The 26,017-nt window shown below is 45.8% G+C and overlaps 1 protein-coding gene across 1 annotated transcript in view; it reads right to left on the bottom strand.

The window, feature by feature from the left end:
* Window positions 1–23,657, bottom strand: part of LOC127598522 (pyruvate carboxylase, mitochondrial-like) — a 177,716-nt gene extending 154,059 nt beyond the window's left edge. Inside the window, exons 1-9 of the mRNA XM_052062377.1 lie at window positions 23,270–23,657; window positions 16,890–17,026; window positions 15,972–16,065; window positions 15,168–15,258; window positions 10,262–10,427; window positions 10,015–10,160; window positions 5,794–5,911; window positions 3,462–3,529; window positions 1,654–1,737 (exon numbers count right to left, since the gene is read on the bottom strand). Coding sequence (XP_051918337.1) covers window positions 1,654–1,737; window positions 3,462–3,529; window positions 5,794–5,911; window positions 10,015–10,160; window positions 10,262–10,427; window positions 15,168–15,258; window positions 15,972–16,065; window positions 16,890–17,025 — 903 coding nt within the window. The 5' untranslated portion in view covers window position 17,026; window positions 23,270–23,657. The remainder of the gene's footprint in view (window positions 1–1,653; window positions 1,738–3,461; window positions 3,530–5,793; window positions 5,912–10,014; window positions 10,161–10,261; window positions 10,428–15,167; window positions 15,259–15,971; window positions 16,066–16,889; window positions 17,027–23,269) is intronic.
* Between the last annotated feature and the right edge of the window lie 2,360 nt (window positions 23,658–26,017).

Genomic DNA, 26,017 nt, shown 5'->3' on the forward strand with positions numbered 1-26,017 from the left:
TCCAAGAAGGCGCCCCCAAACGTGTTCAAAGAGTCTACACTACAGTCTAGATCAGGGGTGGGCAAACTTTTTGGCTCGGGGGGGCCGCATTGACTTTTAAAATTTGACAGAAGGGCCAGGTCAACACGAGCTATTAAAAAAAAACTGCATTTGTTGACAGTCCATATCAAACATCAACAGAACAAAAGCATGAAAGTACTGCATAAATATACTTTTTTTTAATGATGACATTGTTGTTGATGACCTATTTTAGCCTGTGCATTTCTGCAAATGGGTTGTGATCAGACCACTAGAAGTAGAGCGATACAGAGGTCCTGGGTGGTCGAAAAGATCCCGCCCCTCCCTGTGTTCTGCAACTTCAAGTCAATGCGCCACCTGGCGGTGAAATGCCTGTCATTACAAGTCCAATTGAAATGAATGCAATCATTCACATTGAACCTTAATTGTGGACCGACCTTCGGCGGGCCGGATTAAAAAGACCAACGGGGCCGGATTAAGCCCGCGGTCCGTAGTTTGCCCACCTCTGGTCTGGATCAACAGAGAAAATCCTTCTTGCCACCATCTCAGCATCCCTAACAATAATCATCTTTAGCCACTTTGCATTCATTCCCCTCTTACGTAAGATCTTCTCTCCCCCTTGTCCTTTTCTTCATCTGCAATCTGCATGAAATCTCCTCTTTGAGCCCCCGCCCCCGGGCCCCCTTCAAATGATGCTGTCACAGCTACTTTCGTCGAAAGTCAGGGAGGATGCATGATATTGAGTGTTGATTCCAAAAGCACTCAACAAATTTTATTCCATATATTTCAAATCGGGCGGCCTGGTAGTCCAGTGGTTAGCACGTCGGCTTCACAGTGCAGAGGTACCGGGTTCGATTCCAGTTCCGGCCTCCCTGTGTGGAGTTTGCATGTTCTCCCTGTGTCTGCGTGGGTTTTCTCCGGGTGCTCCGGTTTCCTCCCACATTCCAAAAATATGCATGGCAGGCTGATTGAACACTCTAAATTGTCCCTAGGTGTGAGTGTGAGCGTGGATGGTTGTTCGTCTCTGTGTGCCCTGCGATTGGCTGGCAACCGATTCAGGGTGTCCCCCGCCTACTGCCCGGAGACGGCTGGGATAGGCTCCAGCACCCCCCGCGACCCTAGTGAGGATCAAGCGGTTAGGAAGATGAATGAATGAATATTTCAAATCCACTCGTTTGGCAAAATGTAAATAGTTTGGGGGACTGTAATTCAAATGCCATGATGCCTTTAGAAAAGGCTATGAAAAAAATTAAAATAAGACTGGATCTCGGTCTCTCGCCACACACACACACACACACACACACACACACTTTTATGCCATCCACATACTTTAAAATGAGTTATGAAGACTTTTTAGACACAATGTAACCACAGCTGAACGCAAAAAAAAAAAACATCCAGCATAAAATGTAGAAAATGCAATATGTATCATATTCATCTCATTCAAAAGAAAAGCATCCCGAGCGGCACCGACTCACCACCTTGGCCGAATTAAACGTCAGCACTCCTCATTCACTCCGCGGACTCCATCTTTTGTCATCATCACGACACGCAGTTTGTAGTTGCTATTGACGCGTACTCGATCGCTATTTAAAAAGAAAACAAAACACGCGAGACAGCAGGGGAGCAGCCTACCAATTTGGCAAGGTTGACAGCATCCGAATGAAGCCGGTTTCTCAGCTGAGGGTCCAGTTGGAAACCCGGTGCGATCTCCACGACCTGTAAAGCGCGCACAGCGTTAGCAACAAGCTAGCATCTTACAGCATCTTTAAACGATGGCCACTGAGAGAAATAAATCTCTATTTGGTCACTTTCCTTAGCATGATCTAAGACAGGGGTGTCCAAACTTTTTGCCAAGGGGGCCAGATTTTATGTGGTAAAATGTCGGGGGGCCGACCTTGGCTGACATTCTTTACATTGAACAACAATATTGTTCAACAAATTTTAGTAAGCCAGTCTGTTTCACATTTCCATTTTTATTTTAATTTCAACAATCTTAAGAATTTCTTTTGGTTGATTTGAAACGGGTATATCACATGCAACTGCTTATTCACTTGACTTTTTCTTAAACAGAAGTCTCCTGAGTGCAAATTGATTGATTTGAAACATAAAATGTATCACCATGACTTTTCAATAGTCACAAAACCTTTGACTCGAACAACAGGGAAATGAACAAGCAATACACATATCCACAACTGCAAGGATCATTTGAAATATGACATATCAGTCAATATAAACACGGAGTGATGTCTTGTTAACTCGTGAGTGATGCCCTCTAGTGTCTAAATGCTATTACTCATTTAGTGAATGCTATTACTCATTTAGCCACTAGAGGGAAGCAGTACTCTATGAAACATCACTCACCAGTCTACGAGACCTCAGTCAATGCAACACGTGTTCCATTGCGCCCAACCTGCGGGCCAGACGGCACTGATTTTATGACGGGGGCCGAGGGCCGGATGAAATTCGACCGCGGGCCGGATTTGGCCCCCGGGCCGGACTTTGGAAATGCCTGATCTAAGAGCAAACAACTTTTTTTTTTTAAAGTGGGGAGGATGAAAAAGCTAACTCAAAAGTATTTGTGCCAATGCAACAATTAGCCTGGGGCTACGGTCCAAGCTAACTAACCCAAGGAAATTCAAGTGAGAACCCAAAAATAAATAAACTCAAATAAAACACAGTCGGAAGTCAATTAGCCTTCTTATCTCATCTTTTCCTCCTCCTCCTCCTCCTCTACCCAGTATGAATTTCACTTCTGAGACAGAACGACTAAAAATATCCCATCCATACTCCAGCATTCCAAATCTATTCCAACAGGCGACTCTTCATGTGAGCGAGGGAGAGCGAAAAAAAAAAAAACCAAAGACTTTAGATTTAGGCCAAATGCAGATCAAGTCGCGTCGGCTCAACGAGGAGCAGTAGTAGCTTGCAAAAAAAAAAAAAAAAAAAACAAGCAGGCGCGTTTCTACGATCAGCTGATGAAACGCGAGGGTGACGCATGCGGCATATATGATGACGTGCCACTTGGTGCTCCGTCGCATGTTTGCTCGTTTCATAAGACGAGGCGAAAACAGCTAATTCATTAGGAGAGACGCAAAGAGCGCCGCGCCGCCTAAAGGGGCGAGTGTTAATTCCCGGATAATTCCAAGAGCAGAGTTGATTTGGCGCGGGGTGCTTTAAGCGCCGCGGACGCCGATAACAGCATTAGGGCATTTTCATTGCTGTATTATCCTCTTGGCACCTACGACACACACACACACACGTGCGCCGTAATCTCCGTTATCATAATCAACTCAAGTATGAATATGTTCCCTAATGAGACGCACGGCTGACAGACAAAAGCCGATTAGGCCGATTTATCCTCGTCTCCGCGCGGGAAGGTGAGACCTCTCTGCCGAGCGTGACCACCCACAGAAATGCCGTCGACGGTATGAGAAAGTCACCTTTTGGTGGCGCCGCTGAATGGAGCAGTCTCTCTCGTAGAGGTGGATGACATTACCGTATTTATCTCCTGTGGAGGCACACAAGTCAGAACGGGGGAAAAGAAAACTATTCTACCCCCCCCCCAACCCCCCCACCCCAAGTGTAAAAAATACAATTGATACATTTATAAACAGGCAGTGCTGTGACTCACATTATCGTCGCAACAAGTCATTTCCAGAAAAAGCCCAGGGGTATAATTTATATTTTTTCCACAAATCGATATTATTGGTCTGTGCCGGCGTTATTTTTACGCCATATTAACCAATTTATGGTGTTGAAAATAGCTTGAGAACAAATCTATAAATGTTGTAAATACCGGGCCTGGTTCCTCACGCCAGGGGGGCCGAGCTGCATTACGGAGCTTTGCGTTATTTACACACTAACGAGTGAAAATATAATTGAGTGAGCCGGTTTTGTTTAAAAAAAAATTAACCACTGTTATACTTTGGTGTCAATGGAACAGGAGCAACTACTCCAATGTTCTACTTTTCTCCGTTTAGTAGTCTGACTACAGTTACTTTGTAAAGTCACAGTTCGTTATTGTATGGATTCATTATTAAGTTGCGGTGCCATTCACTGCCTCTTGAGGGCAGCAGTGAGTGACATTTGACAACACAGGAACACGAATCAGACATTTTTCAATCAGGTCACGCGTGCACCGCGTCATGTTTTTGACCACATGGGAAAATAACAATGGAGAAAGCTGATAGATTCACATTCACAAGCTGGAAAAAAACTCACTATTTTTTGGGGGGGAGTTTGTCTCAGCTGAAGAAAGTTTGTGCTGTCGACAAAGCATTATGTAGCTTCAACAGTCTGTCACGGTTATGTTTCAGTCTGGCCAGCAGGTGGCATTTGCGGACTTCTGTGCACACCTGCTGCCAATCTATGATTAGTCTCACTCTGTATTTAAGGAGGGCGGCCCGGTAGTCCAGTGGTTAGCACTTCGGCTTCACAGTGCAGAGGTACCGGGTTCGATTCCAGCTCCGGCCTCCCAGTGTGGAGTTTGCATGTTCTCCCCGGGCCTGCGTGGGTTTTCTCCGGGTGCTCCGGTATCCTCCCACATTCCAAAAATATGCATGGCAGGCTGATTGAACACTCTAAATTGTCCCTAGGTGTGAGTGTGAGTGCGAATGGTTGCTCGTTTCTGTGTGCCCTGCGATTGGCTGGCAACCGATTCAGGGTGTCCCCCCGCCTACTGCCCGAAGACAGCTGGGATAGGCTCCAGCACCCCCCGCGACCCTAGTGAGGATCAAGCGGTACGGAAGATGAATGAATGAATGAATGTATTTAAGGAGCCCTCTGTCGCTGGAGTATTGAATTTCGCCTTGCTACTTCCTTGCTCATTGACTGCTTTTGCTACAGACCTCGTCGTGTTTTGCTTTTTGAACTCTCGGTGCTCAGTATTTTGTAAGTATGATTCTTAGTTTGTGATTTGGCTCTCGCTTGCGTGTAGCGGGTACATTGTTTTTTGTTTGCCTTCGCGATTCTTATTTTCCCCCCTTGCCTTTTGTGCAAGCGCTTTTTGTTATTCGTTTTTTGTGCCCTCTGGTCCTTGTTTTGACCAGCACTTTATGTTACTACTTTGTCGGTGCGAATTTTTGTATATTAAACCCTTTTGCTACGGAGACCTTGTTTGGTGTCTGCATTTCGGGGATCCACTTCCTTATTTTTGTTGTGCACGAAGCAATTATCCTATCGCTTCGTGCACAACGTGACACAGTCATTGGCGCAAGTGATTTTCTTTTCTCAAATTTAAAAAAAATATATATTGCGGAACATTCGAGCATCAACAGAAAGACCCACAAGGGTGTGTGACCACTTGAGGTCCATAAAATGTCATTATATTTTTAAACAATGTACAGGATAAATGTGAAGGTTGCCATGACAACATGAACAGCGAAATATATGAAGGCAAAAAAAAACTGCCTTAATAAATAAATACATTTTAAACAGTTGACAATGGTTGTCTTTGTAATTAAAACTCCTTCACTCCCAAAGACGTCTTTTCACACTCCACACGTTCAACCCCAGATCCTTTTTTTTTTTTTTTTCAATTTTTCCAAGATTTTGGGTTAAAAAAAAAAATACAAAAAAATGAGGTCTAGAATTGGCTGGTACTGAATTAGTTAAAAAGAAAATGTTTTTCAATACCACAGTGATAAATCAAAAAACTGTCACATTTTATGTTTGTTGGCATTATCGGCAATCTGTTGAATATCACAAATCAAGAAATCAAAGTGACTTTTTCAAGTCATCAGTCAGGTAACCGTGGCAACCGAGCGCACTTACCGAGGATCTGCACTTCAATATGTCTTGGTTTTTCAATAAACTTCTCCACAAACAGAGCGCCATTGCCGAAAGCAGTCAGCGCTTCCGAGTAGGCCCGCTGGTAATTCTCCTCCAGTTCCTGACAAATAGAACACAAAAATCCATAAACAATCGGTAAAGGAGGCAAAACAAAGTCCGCCACGTACATTTCTCCACACTTTTTTTGCAATCAAAACTTCAACTTGTGCACCTCGGCGGCTGTTGGCTACCGTTTTGAGTTCAAAAACCTCACTGAGATCTCACACAATTTGTCAAAACCACATGGTACAGTTTGTCCCGTGCCTTTTTTTTTTTTTGTCTTTTCTTCTGCCGGCGCAGAATTTGTTGCAAAGAAGCCATGGGGAGACAACGCCACACACACACGAGGCACGAGGGCAAGTCAAGGGCATGACTCAATCTGCGTTGTCAGTCTGCGACAAATTGCTGGCCCATGGTGTTGCCCCCTGCGTCGGGGGGCAAGAAAAAGGGGGTAGGGGGGGTGACACACTTTTCCTGCCTCAAAGGAGGATACTCGAGTCGCCTCAAAGAGAGGCAAATCGAGCGAGTGCTCAAGGCTGCGTCGTGCATCATCGGGGCCCAAACTTTGAGCCAATGAACAAGAGAACTTCTTGGGCCCATAATGGACTCTATGATGTGGAGAAACTGGATTTTGTCGGCCCTTTAATTTTTGTTTACTTATTTATTTCGAGAAGTAGGGCGGCCCGGTAGTCCAGTGGTTAGCACGTCGGCTTCACAGCGCAGAGGTACCGGGTTCGATTCCAGCTCCGGCCTCCCTGTGTGGAGTTTGCATGTTCTCCCCGGGCCTGCGTGGGTTTTCTCCGGGTGCTCCGGTTTCCTCCCACATTCCAAAAACATGCGTGGCAGGCTGATTGAACACTCTAAATCAGGGGTGTCCAAACTTTTTGCCAAGGGGGCCAGATTTTATGTGGTAAAATGTCGGGGGGGCCGACATTCTTCACATTGAACAACAATATTGTTCAACAAATTTTAGTAAGCCAGTCTGTTTCACATTTCCCTTTTTATTTTAATTTCAACAATCTTAAGAATTTCTTTTGGTTCATTTGAAACAGGAATTTGAAATATGACATATCAGTCAATATAAACACGGAGTGATGTCTTGTTAACTCGTGAGTGATGCCCTCTAGTGTCTAAATGCTATTACTCATTTAGTGAATGCTATTACTCATTTAGCCACTAGAGGGAAGCAGTACTCTATGAAACATCACTCACCAGTCTACGACCCTAGTGAGGATCAAGCGGTACGGAAGATGATATGATATATGATATATATTTCGAGAAGTCAAGTTGTTGCTTTTGAAAAGCTGCAGTCTTCACATGACGAGCTCCTGAGACTCAACAGTCACAAAGGTCAAAGGCCAATTTTTGAAAAGGTTCTAAAACATCAGATGGCACGAAAAGTGAACAACAATGCGTTTTTGTTTTTGTTTCTTCGCACAAGAGCAATGCAATCGAGAAGCGGCGTATTGGGGGTGAAGGCAACATCTTTCGAGAGGAGTTTGTATCGGCGTTGCACTTTGGGTGTGTATGGATGCTGCATATATTGCATAATCGCTGGCGTCGGGCACAATCCTCGTACCTTCCAAAATGCTGGCTTTTCAGGAGACCATAAAAAAACAGCATCTTTGTTCAAACATTAATATTGCATCAGCAAAGGGAGCAAGCCATTTTTAACTTTCTAAATTAATAAAATAACACCCGCAAGTAGATTTGCCGCAGCTACCGTATTTCCACTCAAAACCTAAACTCACCTAAGCCTGTCACAATAATAATCAATACTATATATCAAAAATCAATAATCAATAATAATCAACGATAATATTGTTTTTATGCTGCTGCTATGATAGAGCACGTTTAATCGAGTAAACCATTTGCAAAAACAAATAACCTGTTACATCAAGAAAATGTGAAACCATAAATTAAATGTCTGAGGTAAATTAAACAATAATAATAATAGTAGTAGAACAGAACCCAGGTGACAAAAATCTGACTTGAGCAAACATTAAACCTTTGGCGCAGACACTCACTAATACCTTCCCCCCCTGTCGCTCGAAAGGCTGGTTGCACTGGTACAACTTTTTTATTATTTTTTTAAGGCATAACACTGAGAAATTTGGGTGTGTTTGAGAACCCAAATTGGTCTCGGTCTAGAGCCCTGAGGTGCCTCCAAAGAACAATACAGACATGCAGATTCAACACGTGGAGACATGGCAGCTCCTCTGTCGCCTGCAGAAATATCAGTCATTCTTTGTAGATGATAAAGAACCCATCCCTGTGTGCGTAATTATTATCCGTCTCCACTTGTGGTTCGCAAGCCAAAGCAAAAATGGTGACCCGTCTGTCGAAAAATCTCTGAGTTGGGTTACTCGTGTCTCAAGACGCCACTGCAGAGACCGTACGCAGCATTTCAAAGGATTTCTGCACAGTGTGTTGGTGTTGGACTTTCTCGCCGTGACTGTTAAAACAGTTACCGTTTTGTCATTTTCAGTGATCGCAACCAAAAAGGAAGTGATGTTTTTATTGGATGGAAAAAGAAAGCTGGACATGAAGTCCATTTGAAGTCAAGATGGCGCCCGAGTAGGCAGCCGTCAGCAAGTGCTCTCATGAGCCTTGCTTTTTTTGTTGTTTTTGTGTTTCTTTTGTCACTTTGTGTTTGTTTTTACGTCGTGTGGACTTGATGTGGACCTTTTTTCAGCATTTTTTGGCCACGACATTCATCAAGGAGGAGACTCTGTGCTTGGTGGTTGCGCCTTCTCGGCAGCATGGGTATACCAGCACTGTTTTTGACTGGAGGAATGTCGGCGCCATTTGACTGTCGTTGCTGGACAGTCCCGGGGCGCTTGTCTTGCGCCTGTAATTTTTCACAGCCCCGCTTTGTTCAGCGGAGAGATCGGTGCTGTTGAACGGTCTGCGGCTGGATGGATGGAGGTCTTGAGGAGCCGACGATGAGAAGAAAGGAGCGTTGGCGCGGAGTGCCGATGCGGATTTGGAGCTGGGAGTCGCGGCTTGGAGTTTGAAGCGGATTACGTGGGACAGGAGAAGTGAACTAATCTCTTTTCGTCAATGGACGCTACAGCTTCGTGTTTGCTTTCAAAACTTTGCTTGTAGCAGACGTGTGCACATTTTTCAGCATGACGTCTCTGATCCACTGGAGAAAGGACACTTTGATCCTCTCCTCTTTCATCTAGAACTGCTTCAGACAACAAAGTGTATGCAGAAAATTGGTGAAGATTGAACGACTGTCTGTTTCCTATGTGTTGTCTTGTGTTATTTTTGTTATTTTGACTTCAAAATGGCGCCGCGAGAGTGGCTGCCTTTCCAGCAGCTCCTTTATTTTGTTGTTCTACTTCTTACTTTCATAACTTTGTTGCTGTGAATTGGGAATTTCTCCATTGTGAGACTAATAAAGGTTTTCTTATCTGATCTTATCTTATGGCCAAATTTGAGAAACGGGATGAAGAAAAAAAAAACCACATTGGAAACATAAAAAGCTGGTTGCACGCTCTCGGTGAAAATTGTGTGCAGCGAAAGCGCGAGGGCGTTGATGTGCCTGCGGAAGGTCATTTGAACATTCAGAGACAGCCGCACGCCAGAAGGACATGAAAGCGATGCGGGGTTGAGGAAAGAAGCCGCATTTGTCCCACTTGCAGCAAAGGAACAATGCGTCATTATGCGAAAATGTGCCTTGCTCCATCCACAAGGGTGAAGGAAAACTCGATTAGTTTTCATAAGATGCAAAAGGAAATGGCTGCAACTTGAGGAGATGCTGGCAGGGGGGAGGGCAAAGAGGAAGACAGGCCAGCATCAGCAGAGGGAAGTGGATGTGTCAATCATCGCTGGAGATTTACATTTGGACATTGCCAGAGTTGTTTTTGCGGTAAACATTACTTGTGTGGGAAATAAGGCAGACGTTCCACACATGTGAAAAGTGTTACAATACATTCTGGTAATAGGACCCCCGGCACACAGAAAATTGCTCTCAATGTTTTAGCTGCCATGCACGCTTGAGGCAATTTCAGACGGCGGACCGGCTAGCAGGAGGTGAGTGGCAGCTGCGGATATATAAACGCGGTCGGTCATCATATCCCTCGCAATTCGCCACAAAACAGAAATGTCATGAATATAAAGCGCAAGTTTGTCCGGAAGCGGATCGGAAGGGCTCACCTCGTACTCTCGGACCACCCGCATGCCTCGGCCGCCGCCTCCGTAGGCCGCTTTGAAGATGATGGGGAAGCCGTAGCTCTGGGCGAAGGCGTGGGCCTCCTGCAGACTGCTGATGGGGGAGTCTGTTCCCGGGACTACGGGTACACCTTGACAAGCGCGAGCGACGTGTTACGTAGAAACAAGTCCAGCATCCATACGGACTTCCGTTATCAAGAGTCCGTCGGTCACGCTCCCTTTGTCTACATACCGGCGCTGATTGCGAGAGTGCGGGCCTCCACTTTGTCTCCCATCTTGCGGACCGTTTCCGGAGTCGGCCCGACAAACATCACATCCGCGTCGGCGCAGGCCTGAGCAAAGTCCGAGCGCTCTGACAGGAACCCGTAGCCCGGGTGGATGGCATCCACGTCGTTGTCCTATGGAGAGAAAGACCCGCTGTTGACAAAGGATGACAAGAGAGTGTCCGGTCGGACCCTTTAGCCGTGAACGCACAGTGTTCCTCAGGGGTCAATTCTAGGTCCGGTGCTTTTTTTTACGCTTCATAGTAACAATATTGGGGCGGCCCGGTAGTCCAGTGGTTAGCATGTCGGCTTCACAGTGCAGAGGTGCCGGGTTCGATTCCAGCTCCGGCCTCCCTGTGTGGAGTTTGCATGTTCTCCCCGGGCCTGCGTGGGTTTTCTCCGGGTGCTCCGGTTTCCTCCCACATTCCAAAAACATGCGTGGCAGGCTGATTGAACACTCTAAATCAGGGGTGTCCAAACTTTTTGCCAAGGGGGCCAGATTTTATGTGGTAAAATGTCGGGGGGCCGACCTTGGCTGACATTTTTTACATTGAACAACAATATTGTTCAACAAATTTTAGTAAGCCAGTCTGTTTCACATTTCCATTTTTATTTTAATTTCAACAATCTTAAGAATTTCTTTTGGTTCATTTGAAACAGGAATTTGAAATATGACATATCAGTCAATATAAACACGGAGTGATGTCTTGTTAACTCGTGAGTGACGCCCTCTAGTGTCTAAATGCTATTACTCATTTAGTGAATGCTATTACTCATTTAGCCACTAGAGGGAAGCAGTACTCTATGAAACATCACTCACCAGTCTACGAGACCTCAGTCAATGCAACACGTGTTCCATTGCGCCCAACCTGCGGGCCAGACGGCACTGATTTTATGACGGGGGCCGAGGGCCGGATGAAATTCGACCGCGGGCCGGATTTGGCCCGCGGGCCGGACTTTGGACATGCCTGCTCTAAATTGTCCCTAGGTGTGAGTGTGAGTGCGAATGGTTGTTCGTTTCTGTGTGCCCTGCGATTGGCTGGCAACCGATTCAGGGTGTCCCCCGCCTACTGCCCGAAGACAGCTGGGATAGGCTCCAGCCCCCCCCCGCGACCCTGGTGAGGATCAAGCGGCTCGGAAGATGAATGAATGAGTAACAATATTGTGGCTCCAGAAAGTAACAGTCACCATTTTAATGCTCGTGACACTATTTTATACTTAGATAGCGGATGCTGTTCCACCAGCGGTGATAAAAACGCCAACTTCCTTTTAATCATTTTCAAGAAACCCTTGCTTATCTCCCAGCTTGTGCAAAAAGGAAATGTACCGTCTATGTTGTTTCCCAAGGCTACAGCCCCTAACCTTGATGCTGTTATCGCTGCATCTAATGGTTCCATCAGAGAGAGAGAGCGAGAGAGAGAGAGAGAGTACTTGGTTTCTTGTTTAGAAACACTTTCCACCGTTTTATTAAGAGAGGATGGTTGAAGCTGAGTTTTTATCTGTTCTGGACGACAGCGACGTAGTCCACAGACATGTCTCTGTTCCTCCCCCTTCGATCTTTAGACTGTTTACCAATCAGCACTTGGGTTCATCTCTGGCGCTAGCTACACGGCGAATCATTGCTTTCTGTATCAGTTGGCTAGCTTAACCCGCACTTTCCATTTGAGACGAGATGCACAGGCAATTTCAAAGGTAAACAGCCTTCTTTTATACCAATTTAGGCTCACCTGCTATTGCGTTGGAGCCCCTGTGTCCAGAAATTACCTGCAAAGATCTACAAAATTGCCTCCCCTCCTCGGCCTTAGCCATTTTAACATCCCCCTCTTTGTATTTTGAAATTCGTCACATCATAGTTGTTGCCAATGTACTGTTTCTGCCTCTTGCTTTTTTTTTTTTTTTTTTTTTCTCGTCACTGTAAATGAGGCCCGCGAGTTTAGCCAAGGTGATTGGATTGAAATGAACACGGGAAACCAAGTCAAGCATTGTCTGCTGGTCAGGCAGCATCTCAGCCCGGGACAGAAAGAGACTGGTCAGGAAGGCCAGTTCTGTCCTGGGTTGCTCCCTTGACACTCTGGAGGAGGTGGGCAACAGAAAGATGCTAACTAAGCTAAAAGCTACGATGGCCAGTCCCTCCCACCCCCTCCAGCCCGCCCTGACAGCACTTGGTAGCTCCTTCAGCCAGAGACTGTTACACCCGCGCTGGAAGAAGGAGAGATACCGACGCTCGTTCCTACCGACTGCTGTCAGGCTGCTGAATAAAAATAACAACAATAATAATAATAATAATAGGGCGGCCTGGTAGTCCAGTGGTTAGCACGTCGGCTTCACAGTGCAGAGGTACCGGGTTCGATTCCAGCTCCGGCCTCCCTGTGTGGAGTTTGCATGTTCTCCCCGGGCCTGCGTGGGTTTTCTCCGGGTGCTCCGGTTTCCTCCCACATTCCAAAAACATGCGTGGCAGGCTGATTGAACACTCTAAATTGTCCCTAGGTGTGAGTGTGAGTGCGAATGGTTGTTTGTTTCTGTGTGCCCTGCGATTGGCTGGCAACCGATTCAGGGTGTCCCCCGCCTACTGCCCGGAGACGGCTGGGATGGGCTCCAGCACCCCCCGCGACCCTAGTGAGGATCAAGCGGTACGGAAGATGACTGAATGAATGAATGAATAATAATAATTAAATTATGTGAAGGAAAATTGTAAATAGTACTGAGATTTATCCATTGTGTTCATATTGTATTTAATTGAAAGATGTTTGTTGTTTTTTTTCTCTTTCTCCTTTCTACATACATTCTTGCTGCTGGAGGCTGTAAATTTCCCCAGCATGGGACGAATAAAGGATATCTTATCTTAAGTTGGGCCCCTCAGTTTATGCAATTGACACGTCAGGTGACACGAAAGGAGACTGGAGCTGGACACACTTTCATTCTCATGTTATCAAAGTTCGTCATCTGGGAGCATGTAGACACGTCTGATGAGATGACAAGGTCAGACACACACGCACATGCACGCACGCACACACACACCAGCGTGTACCATCTGCTCCTAAGTGCAAGGCTGACTTTAATCACGGACGATCCTGTTGCTAAGGGAAGTCTGGACACCCATAGACACAAAGAGGCAGGTGAGAGAGACACACCGTTCCACACAGTATTTGACAATAACGTCACGCAAGGGAGCAGTCCGGTGGCATGTGGAAGTGGCAAATAAGCTCCAAAGAGGAGAGCATTATATTTTAGCTTTTTACAAGCGTGGCTGCATACGTGCTAAAGAGCGTATTAAGGGAAAGACGAAAAGAACAAAAGTGACAAGATAATTGGTCGATGTGGCTGACAAAGGGGGCCTAGGGAGGTGGTGGCTGCTATATGACATGTACTCACACTCACACATATTAAATGTCAAGTTTATGGAAATGTTGATAAAAGAGCCTTCTTTTCAGACATTTTTATGCCTCGACTACAATGAGAGGTTGGGGAACAAAATGCCGGATTGAGAGACAACTGACATGAGCTCTCAGCAGATTCAACGGCTGATAGTAGAAATCCATAAACGATCGTAGTACAGTCATCTACACCAGTTGCTTAGTGCTGAAATATTTTGAAAAATAATCAAACTGCGATTTTTTTTTAATTTCCTCAATATTGCGATTGCAATTTAATAAGCTTTTTTTTTTCCATGGTATTCTTCCTATGTATTTTTTTAGCACACAAACTAGCAATGAGTGAATCTGTTTTACATTCAACAAACTCACTAAATGAATGTTTTGGTCTTATGGGCAAGATTTAGGCTAAAAAAAGCCAAATGAACGTTGATTTTTAAAAAAGAATAAAAAAAAAAGACTGCTTATGTACTTCATTTAGAGTTGTTAACTTCCTAAACACGGCGGCCCGGTAGCCCAGTGGTTACCACGTCGGCTTCACAGTGCAGAGGTACCGGGTTCGATTCCAGCTCCGGCCTCCCTGTGTGGAGTTTGCATGTTCTCCCCGGGCCTGTGTGGGTTTTCTCCGGGTGCTCCGGTTTCCTCCCACATTCCAAAAACATGCGTGGCAGGCTGATTGAACACTCTAAATTGTCCCTAGCGTGGATGGTTGTTCGTCTATGTGTGCCCTGCGATTGGCTGGCAACCGATTCAGGGTGTCCCCCGCCTACTGCCCGAAGACGGCTGGGATGGGCTCCAGCATCCCCCGCGACCCTAGTGAGGATCAAGCGGTACGGAAGATGAATGAATGAATGAATGAATGAACTTCCTAAACATTTTAACTTGCAATCTAGCGATGTGTGTGTGTATGTGTGTGTGTGTGTGTGTGTGTGTGTGTGTGTGTGTGTTGGAGTAAGCCAATCCGACTCTCCATTTGGATCAAAATGCTGCTTGCTCACCTCTTAATGGGAACATGTAAGAGGGAGCATATCCGATTACAGGCCCCACCCCACTGCACCGCCTACGCCCATTCCCATGGACTTTAAGATAAGATATCCTTTATTTGTCCCACACTGGGGAAATTTACAGCCTCCAGCAGCAAGAATGTAGGTAGAAAGAAGAAAGAAGAAAAAAAAAAAACAACAAACATCTTTCAATTAACTGCAATATAAACACAAAATGGATAAATCGCAGTGCTATTTACAATTGTCTTTCACATCATTTAATTATTATTATTATTATTATTATTATTGTTATTTTTATTCATCAGCCTGACAGCAGTCGGTAGGAACGAGCGTCGGTATCTCTCCTTCTTGCAGCGCGGGTGTAACAGTCCCTGGCTGAAGGAGCTACCAAGTGCTGTCAGGGCGGGCTGGAGGGGGTGGGAGGGACTGGCCATCATAGCTTTTAGCTTTGTTTTAAAAGTGCGCTATCAATAAAGTTAAGCAAAGTAATGAGAGTTTACCTTGGCTACTTTGATTATGTCGGGGATGTCCAAGTAGGCGGCGACAGGCGGCAGCCCTTTTCCAATGAGGTAGGCCTCATCTGCTTTTTGCCTACAAAGACAAAAGAAAAAAAATACATTGTGTAGGCATATTTTATATGTATTTAGTCAGAATAGCTCAGCTTTAAGAAAAACAATAAGACAGAGATGCTAGGAGGAAAAAAATTAAAAACACTGGCATTGAGGGACATGAGGATGTTTGGACAAAAATGCTGGACTGAATGTTTTGTAACGTCAATATCCGTTTTCCGAATCCGGGTTCGATTCCAGCTCCGGCCTCCCTGTGTGGAGTTTGCATGTTCTCCCCGGGCCTGAGTGGGTTTTCTCCGGGTGCTCCGGTTTCCTCACACATTCCAAAAACGCGCGCGACAGGCTGATTGAACGCTCTAAATTGTCCCTAGGTGTGAGTGTGAGTGCGAATGGTTGTTCGTCTCTGTGTGCCCTGTGATTGGCTGGCAACCGATTCAGGGTGTCCCCCGCCTACTGCCCCAAGACAGCTGGGATAGGCTCCAGCACCCCCCGCGACCCTAGTGAGGATTGAGCGATGAATGAATGAATATAGCACCCCCTCACAAGGCATCACAAAGACACACTGAAAGGCTTCCTCTAATGGTGCGTCGTGATCAATAATCTGCAGTGGCAGCTGAGCTGCTCGCTCAAAAGTCTGGCTGCCAGCCTCATTATTTCAACCACTGCAGAAGCCCTCCGGGTGCTGCAGTGTGCCATTTCGCAAGCTTTATCGCTTTATCACACCGGCGAGCATACCTGTGCATCTGTCCAGTGTCCTGCTCAGAGTAGACGGCCACCGTTCGAATCCCGAGCTCAGTGCAGGCTCTGAACACACGGATGGCGATCTCACCTGGAGGGAGACATTTTTTTTTAAAGAAAGAAATGGCATCATATTTCAAATAATACAAATATGGGCTCCCAACACAAAGCACCCAAAAGGAAGTGACATTGAAAAACATTTTTTTCTCTCTCTGACACACACAAGCACACAACAGCCCAGCTCAGCAGGGTGCACTGCAGTGTGATGAATGTGATTTAATGTGGTGTAGCTATCGTGCCACGCCAAAGTGAAGGACAGACACTGACGGAAAGCCCCACGGTGTGAGTGCGTGCTTGTGTCACACAACAAAAGCCATCTCAATCACAATGATGGATTAAAGCAGTTTAATACAGCTTCGAAAGGGAGGAAGGCTGACATGAATGTTTCAATGCGCACGCCGTCTCCAGAGGTTCTCCCTATTTGGTATTGTTGGATGAAGTCGAAAAAGAAGTAGCAATCTCCAGCAGCTCGTTCGAGCCCTAACTGAATAATTTGTCTCAGGTTTTATGTTTCATATTTTTCAACCCAAGAATTAAATTGCAAAGAGCGCCATGCTAATTAAATGGCATAACTGATTGGCAGTAATATTCAAATGTCCTTCAGGACATTTACACCAACCCACCACCCCCTCCCCAAGCGCTGAAGTGAAAACCTCTAATATGCGTTAAATGTAACCTGGCTTTCTCCAATAACAGAAACGGAAAATAAAGCTATTCAGTGAGGCAGAAGGAGAGGGAAAACAAATAAAAGGTGGATTGTGCAGTCGCCCACACAGACGAGTGCTTGAATATGAATGATCAACAAAGCAAGCGGCATTATGCTTTCGAATCGGAATTACACATTTGCATTCTCACCTCTATTAGCCACCATCACTTTTTTGATTGGCCGATACTGGGTCGGCGGGGTCGAGTGGGCGGAGCGGCACAGGAGACACGCCCTCCTCAGGGCCAGCAGGCTGAGGCCGCCTCGCACTGCGCCGTGGAGCAACATCCTGCGTAAGACACGACATGACATTTTATACGCTTGAATATCCACCATTCAAGATGAGAAATGTCTTTACATCCAGGACAGGAATATTTAATTTATCTTTTGATTATTGTGGTTTTGGAGGCAGTGCCAACTTCATTTCAAAATATAAACCATCGCAATTTCAATGCGGTAGTCGTTTCACAAGCAGGAAGTGTGAGAGCCAATCAGTGGCTACTCAGCTTCGCACTGTCCAATTAGGTACAGCTGCATCCAGCTCTCTCGCTTCGCCTCCAAATCACAACAAAACTGTCAACAAACCGTCAACAAATAAAATCATCACCAAACTATATTAGTACTCGTTATATCCGTATTCTGGGGAGTAATGTTGCATAATATACTACTACAAATGCAATGCGAGTACTCGCGGTTACTTGCCACACAATGGATGCATTATTAACTCAATCATAAAGAGATCTTTGGCCATAAAAAGGGCGGGGGGACGATCAAGCACATTAAAATGAATAAATACACACAATGGGCACCTTCCAGTTGTTTACTTGAGTAAATGAAGGTACGGGAAAACAAACTGGGCTCTTTCAAAGCATCTTGGAATGCTACTGCCACCGCGTGGCCAATTGGCAGCATTACTTACAGCGGTGGAATGCAATCATTTCCTTGATTATGTACGAAATGCTATATAGTTCTGGAAAATAATTAACAGACCCCCCAAAAATAAATAAATTCATAAATAAATAAATAAATAAATACTAGAACATTACACCATTTTTTATTTTCTGACAATAAACGCTGTGCAGGGCAATATTTTTATCTGGAATTTATCAGGAGGTATCTGAATTTAAAAGAAAAAAAATCGCTGTGTTGTATTCAAAGTTTTCCTTTCCCCAAAAAAAAGTTCCCACAAAAAAATCCCAATTCATTCTCCATGCCACATTCAACAAAACAGATGCAAAGTCGTTCCCGTAAGAAATGCTCCGTTTTCATCTCATTCAATTCACCTTGAAAATTATTTTCTACATTCTTTCATTTCCGGGCCCCACAAAAACGTCCACATTCATTGCCAATGACACAGAAAAAAAACGCCAAGTACATTCAATATCAATTCACGTCATTCTTTATCTTTCAATATCATTCCATATTTTTTCAAGATAATTCAATGTTTCCATTTTTTTTCCTTCGAAATGCTTCACGCGCAATTTCTTCAGTGGTCTCTTAATTGTATTAAGAGTTAGCAGAGGAGGCCAAGTGTTAAATATTCCACAATACTACTTCCAAAACTGCCTACTCTCGCTGTGTTTTATTTATTCATGAACAGATGCCACACACAGTGCAGGTGCCTGTCGTTGTAAACATGTGCAGAGGGGACCCCCCCCCCACTTGTATAATGCCCATGTGCAGAATTTTCCTAATTCAAAAAAACATCTCTGACTAAATAAAAAAAATGGAATGTAGCATTTGTATAGGGTTGCAATCCACGACCGGAATTTAAATTGATCAAACGCTCGCACAGTGGGAGATATTAGCCTGCCCGCAGATGGTAAGTGAAGCCTCAGCCGCGTATCAAAAATGCTCTTTGATCACTTCCAAAGCTGGAAGTACAGCAGGCAGCCAAGCCCCGCAGCAGAGAACATCTTCGTAACCCGCAGTGACACACACAGCAATGATAGTCAAGGCGAAAATCTCCATAAACTTGTTTTCTGCTTCTGTTTTTGTTTTTAAATGGCGTGGCTTGCAGGGACAGCACGCAAGTCGAGGATCGGGCGTGGAATGTGAGGAATGTCAGATGGTGGGGACTCTTTTCAACCGCTCTACTTTTGTCACATCGCCTCGTTTGTGGAAAGTTACGCAAGATGGAGGAGCCGCGTATGCAAATAACACGACTGCGTTATAAAAGATCATTTCGGTGCAACGCGGGGCCAAACTGGCAGAGGAACAACTATGTGTCACACATACGGTAAGTCAGCAGCGCCCTCGTGTGGTTCGATGGGGCAACACGTACAAAGGAAAAAAATCCTTCCCAATTGTTTCCTTTCGCTTAATAATGATGCCTCTTACGCAACACGGAGGCCGAGCCTCGAAGAGGAGACGCGTGACTCTTGCAGCAGGAGAAAAATCAACACACGAAGGTTAAAATAATATGACTCCACTTAAAAGTAAAAAGTTGTGTGATTTGTTCATGACTCGTCGACATTAATCAGCATAGTTGAGTAATGTTGAAGAGTCATCCGCAACTACAAATGATCCTAATCAAATCAAAATGTTCCTTACAAAAGTTCACATGAGGTGAAGTATCAGCTCTACGATAAAAGTAGAAATGTGCAACAACTTGGTGCCAACATATATCAGGCATATACATCCATCCATCCATCCATCATCGACCGCTTATCCGGGGCCGGGTCGCGGGGGCAACATCTTTAGCAGGGAAGCCCAGACTTCCCTCTCCCTAGCTACTTCGTCCAGCTCTCCCCGGGGGATCCCGAGTCGTTCCCAGGCAAGCTGGGTGACATAGTCTCTCCAGCGTGTCCTGGGTCTTCCTCGGGGTCTCCTCCCGGTGGGACATGCCCGGAACACCTCACCGGGGAGGCGCTCAGGAGGCATCCGAATCAGATGCCCAAGCCACCTCATCTGGCTCCTCTCGATATGGAGGAGAAGCGGCTCGACTCTGAGCCCCTGCCGGATGACCGAGCTTCTCACCTTGTCTCTAAGGGAGAGCCCGGACACCCTGCGGAGAAAACTCATTTCGGCCGCTTGTAACCGGCAAAGACAGTCATCTGAAAATCTTTCTCGGTACGCAATTTGAGAAACTGCTCAACACAACAAAATTACAGCATGCAAGCCAAAGCGCAATGCGGCTCGAAATGCCAAGCGGACCTCAACCTCCCGATGGTACGCCCCATGATATCTCATTTACTCAACTAACATATTCCAACAGGGGGGGTGGGGGTGGGGGGACAAAAAAAATACAACTTTACCATTAACCCTCATCTACAGTTGACATATTAACCTCACAGGGAGCAAAGTTTTGTTATGACGCAACAAGTGCTTTTGTGACACGTAAATGCACACTTTAGGTTATGTTCGAGATCGGAAAGACTTGGAGGACCTTTTTGCACATTTAATAAGCAACCGATTCAACCGAGTGACCCCCCCTCGATGCCACGAGATGATGCTTTCTATTTTCGACGAACGCTGTCTGGCATCACGTTTCCACGATAGTTCCCAACAGGCAACCGAGCTGCCCGACTTCCTGAGAGATTGGCAGAGACAAACCGGCGAGCACGTGCACAGACTCGCGACAATTCCACAATTGGTGTTTTGGCAGCGGGTACACTCAGCTGCCGCTTCTCAAATCAGGTTGAGGGGGGGCGGGGGTGGGGGGGGGGTGCCCTTCATGGCCCTTTTCCACCGCGCCTGGCCAGTTCCTAGGTTAGCACCAGTTCTTTCCTTTTCCATTTAGCTGGTGCGAAAGCTGCCCCCGATTATTTGCCGGGCCAGACTCTGGCACCACCTACGCTGGGGGGGGGGGGGGGGGGGGCCGGTAGCCCAGTGGTTAGCACGTCGGCTTCACAGTGCAGAGGTACCGTGTTCGATTCCAGCTCCGGCCTCCCTGTGTGGAGTTTGCATGTTCTCCCCGGGCCTGCGTGGGTTTTCTCCGGGTGCTCCGGTTTCCTCCCACATTCCAACAACATGCGTGGCAGGCTGATTGGACGCTCTAAATTGTCCCTAGGTGTGAGTGTGAGCTTGGATGGTTGTTCGTCTCTGTGTGCCCTGCGAATGGCTGGCAACCGATTCAGGGTGTCCCCCGCCTACTGCCCGAAGACAGCTGGGATAGGCTCCAGCACTCCCCGCGACCCTAGTGAGGATCAAGCGGTTCGGAAGATGAATGAATGAATGAATTATAATCGATGCTATGCTAAGTTGCCTAGCAGACGCTAACAGCACATTATTGTTATTATTATTATTAACTCATTCAGTACCAGCCAATTTTGGACCAAGTCGGAAAAGACGTATAAAAACGTCTTTGGGAGTGAATGAGTTAATAGCACGGGTGCTCTTGGGTAAACGTCGACCGAAGCGGTGGCGTTTGAACGCTTTAGGATGACGTCATGACATAGCTCCTACTTGGCTCTTGGCCAGTGGAGCACCGACCCTGGCGTCGAACAAGCACCAATTGTTTTTTTTTGGGGGGGGGGGCGTTGGAAAGGGGGTACAAGCCGCACCTTAACCCCATCCAGTGATTGTTGGCAATAAAAATAAAGACAAACTTAATCTGGCAGTCATCAAATGCTCTCTTCCCATTTTGATTTTTGACGTCGGGCCATAAAGGCAACAAACTGGTCGTGCCTGAATTTGAATGTAAAGAATTGAACTTGTTTTATGCGGTCTAAATATTGTACGTATTTGTGTGTTGGATGCTTGCCTTGAAGGGGTGTGGCGCGTGTGTGTGTGTGTGTGTGTGTGTGTGTGTGTGTATTATGCCAACCCTGTGCTGTGCCATAAGTGCACACATCTCCCTTCATCTTTGGATTCAAAACACACGACTGACCCATCCACTCAGACCATTTAAAATCGGCTCATGTGTAAAACCATTCTGTGACAACTTCCTGTCGAATACTCTATCAACTCGTACGCGGCGGCCTCCCTCTCAGATGCATCTCTGGATTTCATTTCGGTTTGTTATACAACAAACTTAATCAACTCCACATGCTTCTGGCGGGTGGCTCGTGAAAGAATGCTCGTTGAAACAAAAAACACCCGACAATGTCTGAAACGCATCTGAACTTCTACCCGTCGCTCACGACCGCAGTCAAACGCTGCGCAGCTCGGGGATGAAGCGTGACTGGAGTAAAGGTTGTTACAACAAAAGAAGCGGCAGATGCACGAGAGACGGTTCAAAGGTTAAAGAGAGACACCGGAGTGAGGCCGTGCGTGACGTGTGGCGGGCAAGCAAACAAGCACGATGTGCACTCTCGCAGGTTTCTACATGTAAACAGAGTCGGTTTTGTCCCCGGGGGTGCTCACTTCGCGGTGACGAAACAACGCTGACGAGCATCGAACAAACAACTAAACAAACAAAACTACTCTGGCAACAGAACACAGAGAGACGATTACGCAGATAATCAGCAGTGCTCTCTATTGCACTTTTACTCATGTTAAGTGTTTGGTTGTAGGCGCTGTTGTAACGTGGCAACGCATCTCGTTTTAACAGAACTGAACCCTGTGGAACACCGTAGGATTGTGGGGCATTTCATTTCATGTTAATTTGAATACGGCCACAGCAAAGACGAATGAAAAACAAACTCAGCACAGCGTTTATAGCTAATGATAATATCCAATGGCCATCCTTATTAGAGCTTTGAGACAAACAAACAAAATTGTATTTAAAATAAGGTAATAAGGTGGTAGTGATGTTTTAATTCACGTTCAAACTTGAAACTAGCGACGTTAAAATGGGAACATTTTCCTCACACTGAAATTTTAATTTCAATCGCAGAACGTGAAATTTAATCACATTACAACGTGGAAATGGTCACGTTAAAAACATTTAATTAATCACGTTATATCGTCAAATTCAACATGCAAAATGGGGACTTTATCAACTTTAGCAACGTTATACTGAACCTATCAGGTTATCGTGTGAAATGTATTCATTTAAAATGTAAATTATACTTATCTCGTAATTACGGGAAATGTATCATGTTAAAAACTATTACGTTATAACGTGATCCTGATATTTTTTTTCTCTGCTGTGGCAGCAATACGCTTGGTACCGAGAAAATAATGATGTAAGGAAAAAAATGCGGCGTTCGCGTTGGTATGCAGGACGGTGCCCGGCAACAACAACCTTATTAACAACCGTCATAGATGCAACTCTTGAAAATTCATTACAAGCGACTTTTGTTTGCGTTTTGAAAACGCTTTTACCGATAAAGCTCTGACAATAGCTGACCGGCTGAGCCGCTTGGCAAAAAGTTGCCGAAAAGACTTCCTACGACTTGAGCAGCCGCATTGCCGCCTGCAACGTCCACGTTTTAAAAGAGCCAGCAAGCTCCAAACTAGCAACGCGAGGCTTACTAAAGTCAACTAGCTCCAATCAGGTGTGCATTTACGGGGTTTTTTTCTCCTCCTCTCCGACAGACGCGACAGGGTGACACACGCGGAGACAAATGACAAACCGGACAGCCTGGAAGCAAAAAGCACACGGAAGGCACACAAAGCTAGCACACGGTTGTGCATCGGTACTCACGTTGTGCGTCCGATGACAGGTAACAGGACACCGATTGTAAACAGTCGAGTACTTGACGGGCGCGTTGGCTAGTTTGTTTGGGTTTTGCCCACGTAGCTCAAGGCACGCACGGTCACGCTTGGAAGAGGAAGATGAGGGTGGAAGAGGGGGGGATACGGGAAGGTCTGCTGCTACTCGGGTTCAATTGGCTTCATATGCGCACTCAAGGAAACGGCGTGGAAGGACGGGCTGGCTGGCGGAGTGGCCGCGGGAGGACTCGAGGACGGAGGCGTGCTGTCAAACACGCTGAAGTGGGCGAGCGGCTAATGCTACGGTGCTAGCAGCTGGGTGGGTTGGCTGCCTTAATCCCTTCTCTTCTAGCACAAACTCTGATCCCTCTTGCTCGGGCAGTTGACGTCATCCGACGCCTTGTCGGCGCTCGGCCAATCAGAGGAGAGGGCGAGGCGTCACGGGCTCGCGCGGGTTTTGAATGTCATGATGTAATATTTGAGGCATTTTGGTACGTTTCTGATAAATTTGTACGCGTGTCGTGAATTGAATGTAGACACGATATAATGTTGTGACTACTATCTGTGGGGGGAAAACATTTTTGTAATGATTTTTTCTCTTTTTTTATACAGTACTAGCTGGTTCGCCGCCCTCTGGGCGGCTCATCAGCTAGTTCCTGCGGAAGGCTGGTAAGGTGGTGGTTCGCCGCCCTCCGGGCGGCTCATCAGCTAGTTCCTGCGGAAGGCTGGTAAGGTGGGCCTTCGGCCCACAAAGGTGTTGTTGCTTGGTTCAACTTTTTGTTCATCTTCATTGCTTATCGCGAAAATAAAGAGATGTTTAGCTCTACTAAATAACTAACAATTTCATTGCAATGCTTGTGGGTAGACAACATTTTTTCGCTAAGATGCCCGCGCGATCGTAGTGAGCCACTGCCTGAGCGGCGCAGTGGCGGCGCGTGAAGTAGGTACGTTTTGAAAAGGGACAGACGGAAGGACAGACCGCGTGCGGGACGACGCGCAATATATATATAGATATGTATTTTTTCAAATTTCTGTTTTTTGGATTAAAATGCTGTCAAAATACTCTGAAAAACAGAACCATTAAAAACGCTATGCAAAATACGCACGCAATACGCTTACATACATAATTTAATTGTAAACTACAAAAAATTCCGACATGGACCAATAAACTGGATACATAATATTCGTTTAGAGTTCACAAGATTTTTTTTTACCTTAGCAGATTTTTCATCTCAGTGGGACATTACGCATATTGGGTACACAGTATTTTATTCATTCAACGAAAGTGAGCTTAATTAACTTGTGGGCCTAATTTTGTGCCCAGCGGTTTCCCAACCTTTATGAGACTAAAACACATATTTCACATTCACATGCTTTGCCACAATTCCACCATGAAACGTGAACTAAACAAAACGTTTCTTTAGCACCACAACTGCCAGGGACTGTGACATAACACAAACTCATGACTGCCGTACTTGTGTTTGCTGTCTTACTGGCTCTTGATAAACAAGTCGAGATTCCGTGGCACAAAGCGATGAAACTTAATGATCATCTAAAATGCCATCCAACATGCATTGACCCACTTTTCTGTCTCGTGTGCACGTGTTGGACTTTGCTTGCTTTTCTCTTTCTTTGGTCATTCCTCTTGCTGCTGCCTCAAAGCTTGTAATTAGCACCATTGGTGTGGGCACACTCTTCAAATTGTTATGGTCACAAGTTTGACTCCTTCTTTTCACCCATGAGGATTAGAGACAGAATTACACTGTAAAAACTGAGCGATGATTGCGAATTAGATCACTGATCTTGGCACAGTGTGGCCTAGCCACATGGATTCCAGTGAGCAAACACCCTGGCACGCTGTCGGCATTTAGACTTTTCTCATCCGTGTTATTTGACAATTTTCGGAAGCCCTTTAGCACATCAGGTGTATCCTCCACTATTAGAAGAACAAGCCAGGCGTTTTTGCTCATTTTTGTCAGGCGGGTGTCATGTGACTTCTCCGGATTGGTTTTCATAAGCGCGATCACACTGGCACGGAAACGTGAGACCAGATCTAAGTCGAATCCAGAATCAAAGAGAAACATGGCAGCAGATGGGAATGTTGGACTTTAATCGGGTTTTTTTTTTAAATAGGGCAAAGGCTGCTGTCTGCAGTGATGTCATGAGGTCACACAGCGCAGACGTACTTATCTTGCACCAACAGAGTAATCAGCATTCATTTAGATATAGGATCAAATTATGACAAGCATGCTGTAAAATGAGATACAACTCATTCATTCATTCATTCATCTTCCGAGCCGCTTGATCCTCACTAGGGTCGCGGGGAGTGCTGGAGCCCATCCCAGCCGTCTTCGGGCAGTAGGCGGGGGACACCCTGAATCGGTTGCCAGCCAATCGCAGGGCACACAGAAACGAACAACCATTCGCACTCACACTCACACCTAGGGACAATTTAGAGTGTTCAATCAGCCTGCCACGCATGTTTTTGGAATGTGGGAGGAAACCGGAGCACCCGGAGAAAACCCACGCAGGCCCGGGGAGAACATGCAAACTCCACACAGGGAGGCCGGAGCTGGAATCGAACCCGGTACCTCTGCACTGTGAAGCCGACGTGCTAACCACTGGACTACCGGGCCGCCTTGAGATACAACTACAAGATTTAAAACATCTGCTGAAGTGATAGTAAGCCTGCAAAAAAAAAATCGATCTAATGTGTACATAATAACCATTCAGCAGCCAC

Source organism: Hippocampus zosterae, chromosome 1, assembly GCF_025434085.1.
Source record: "Hippocampus zosterae strain Florida chromosome 1, ASM2543408v3, whole genome shotgun sequence".
Taxonomy (NCBI): Eukaryota; Metazoa; Chordata; class Actinopteri; order Syngnathiformes; family Syngnathidae; genus Hippocampus; species Hippocampus zosterae.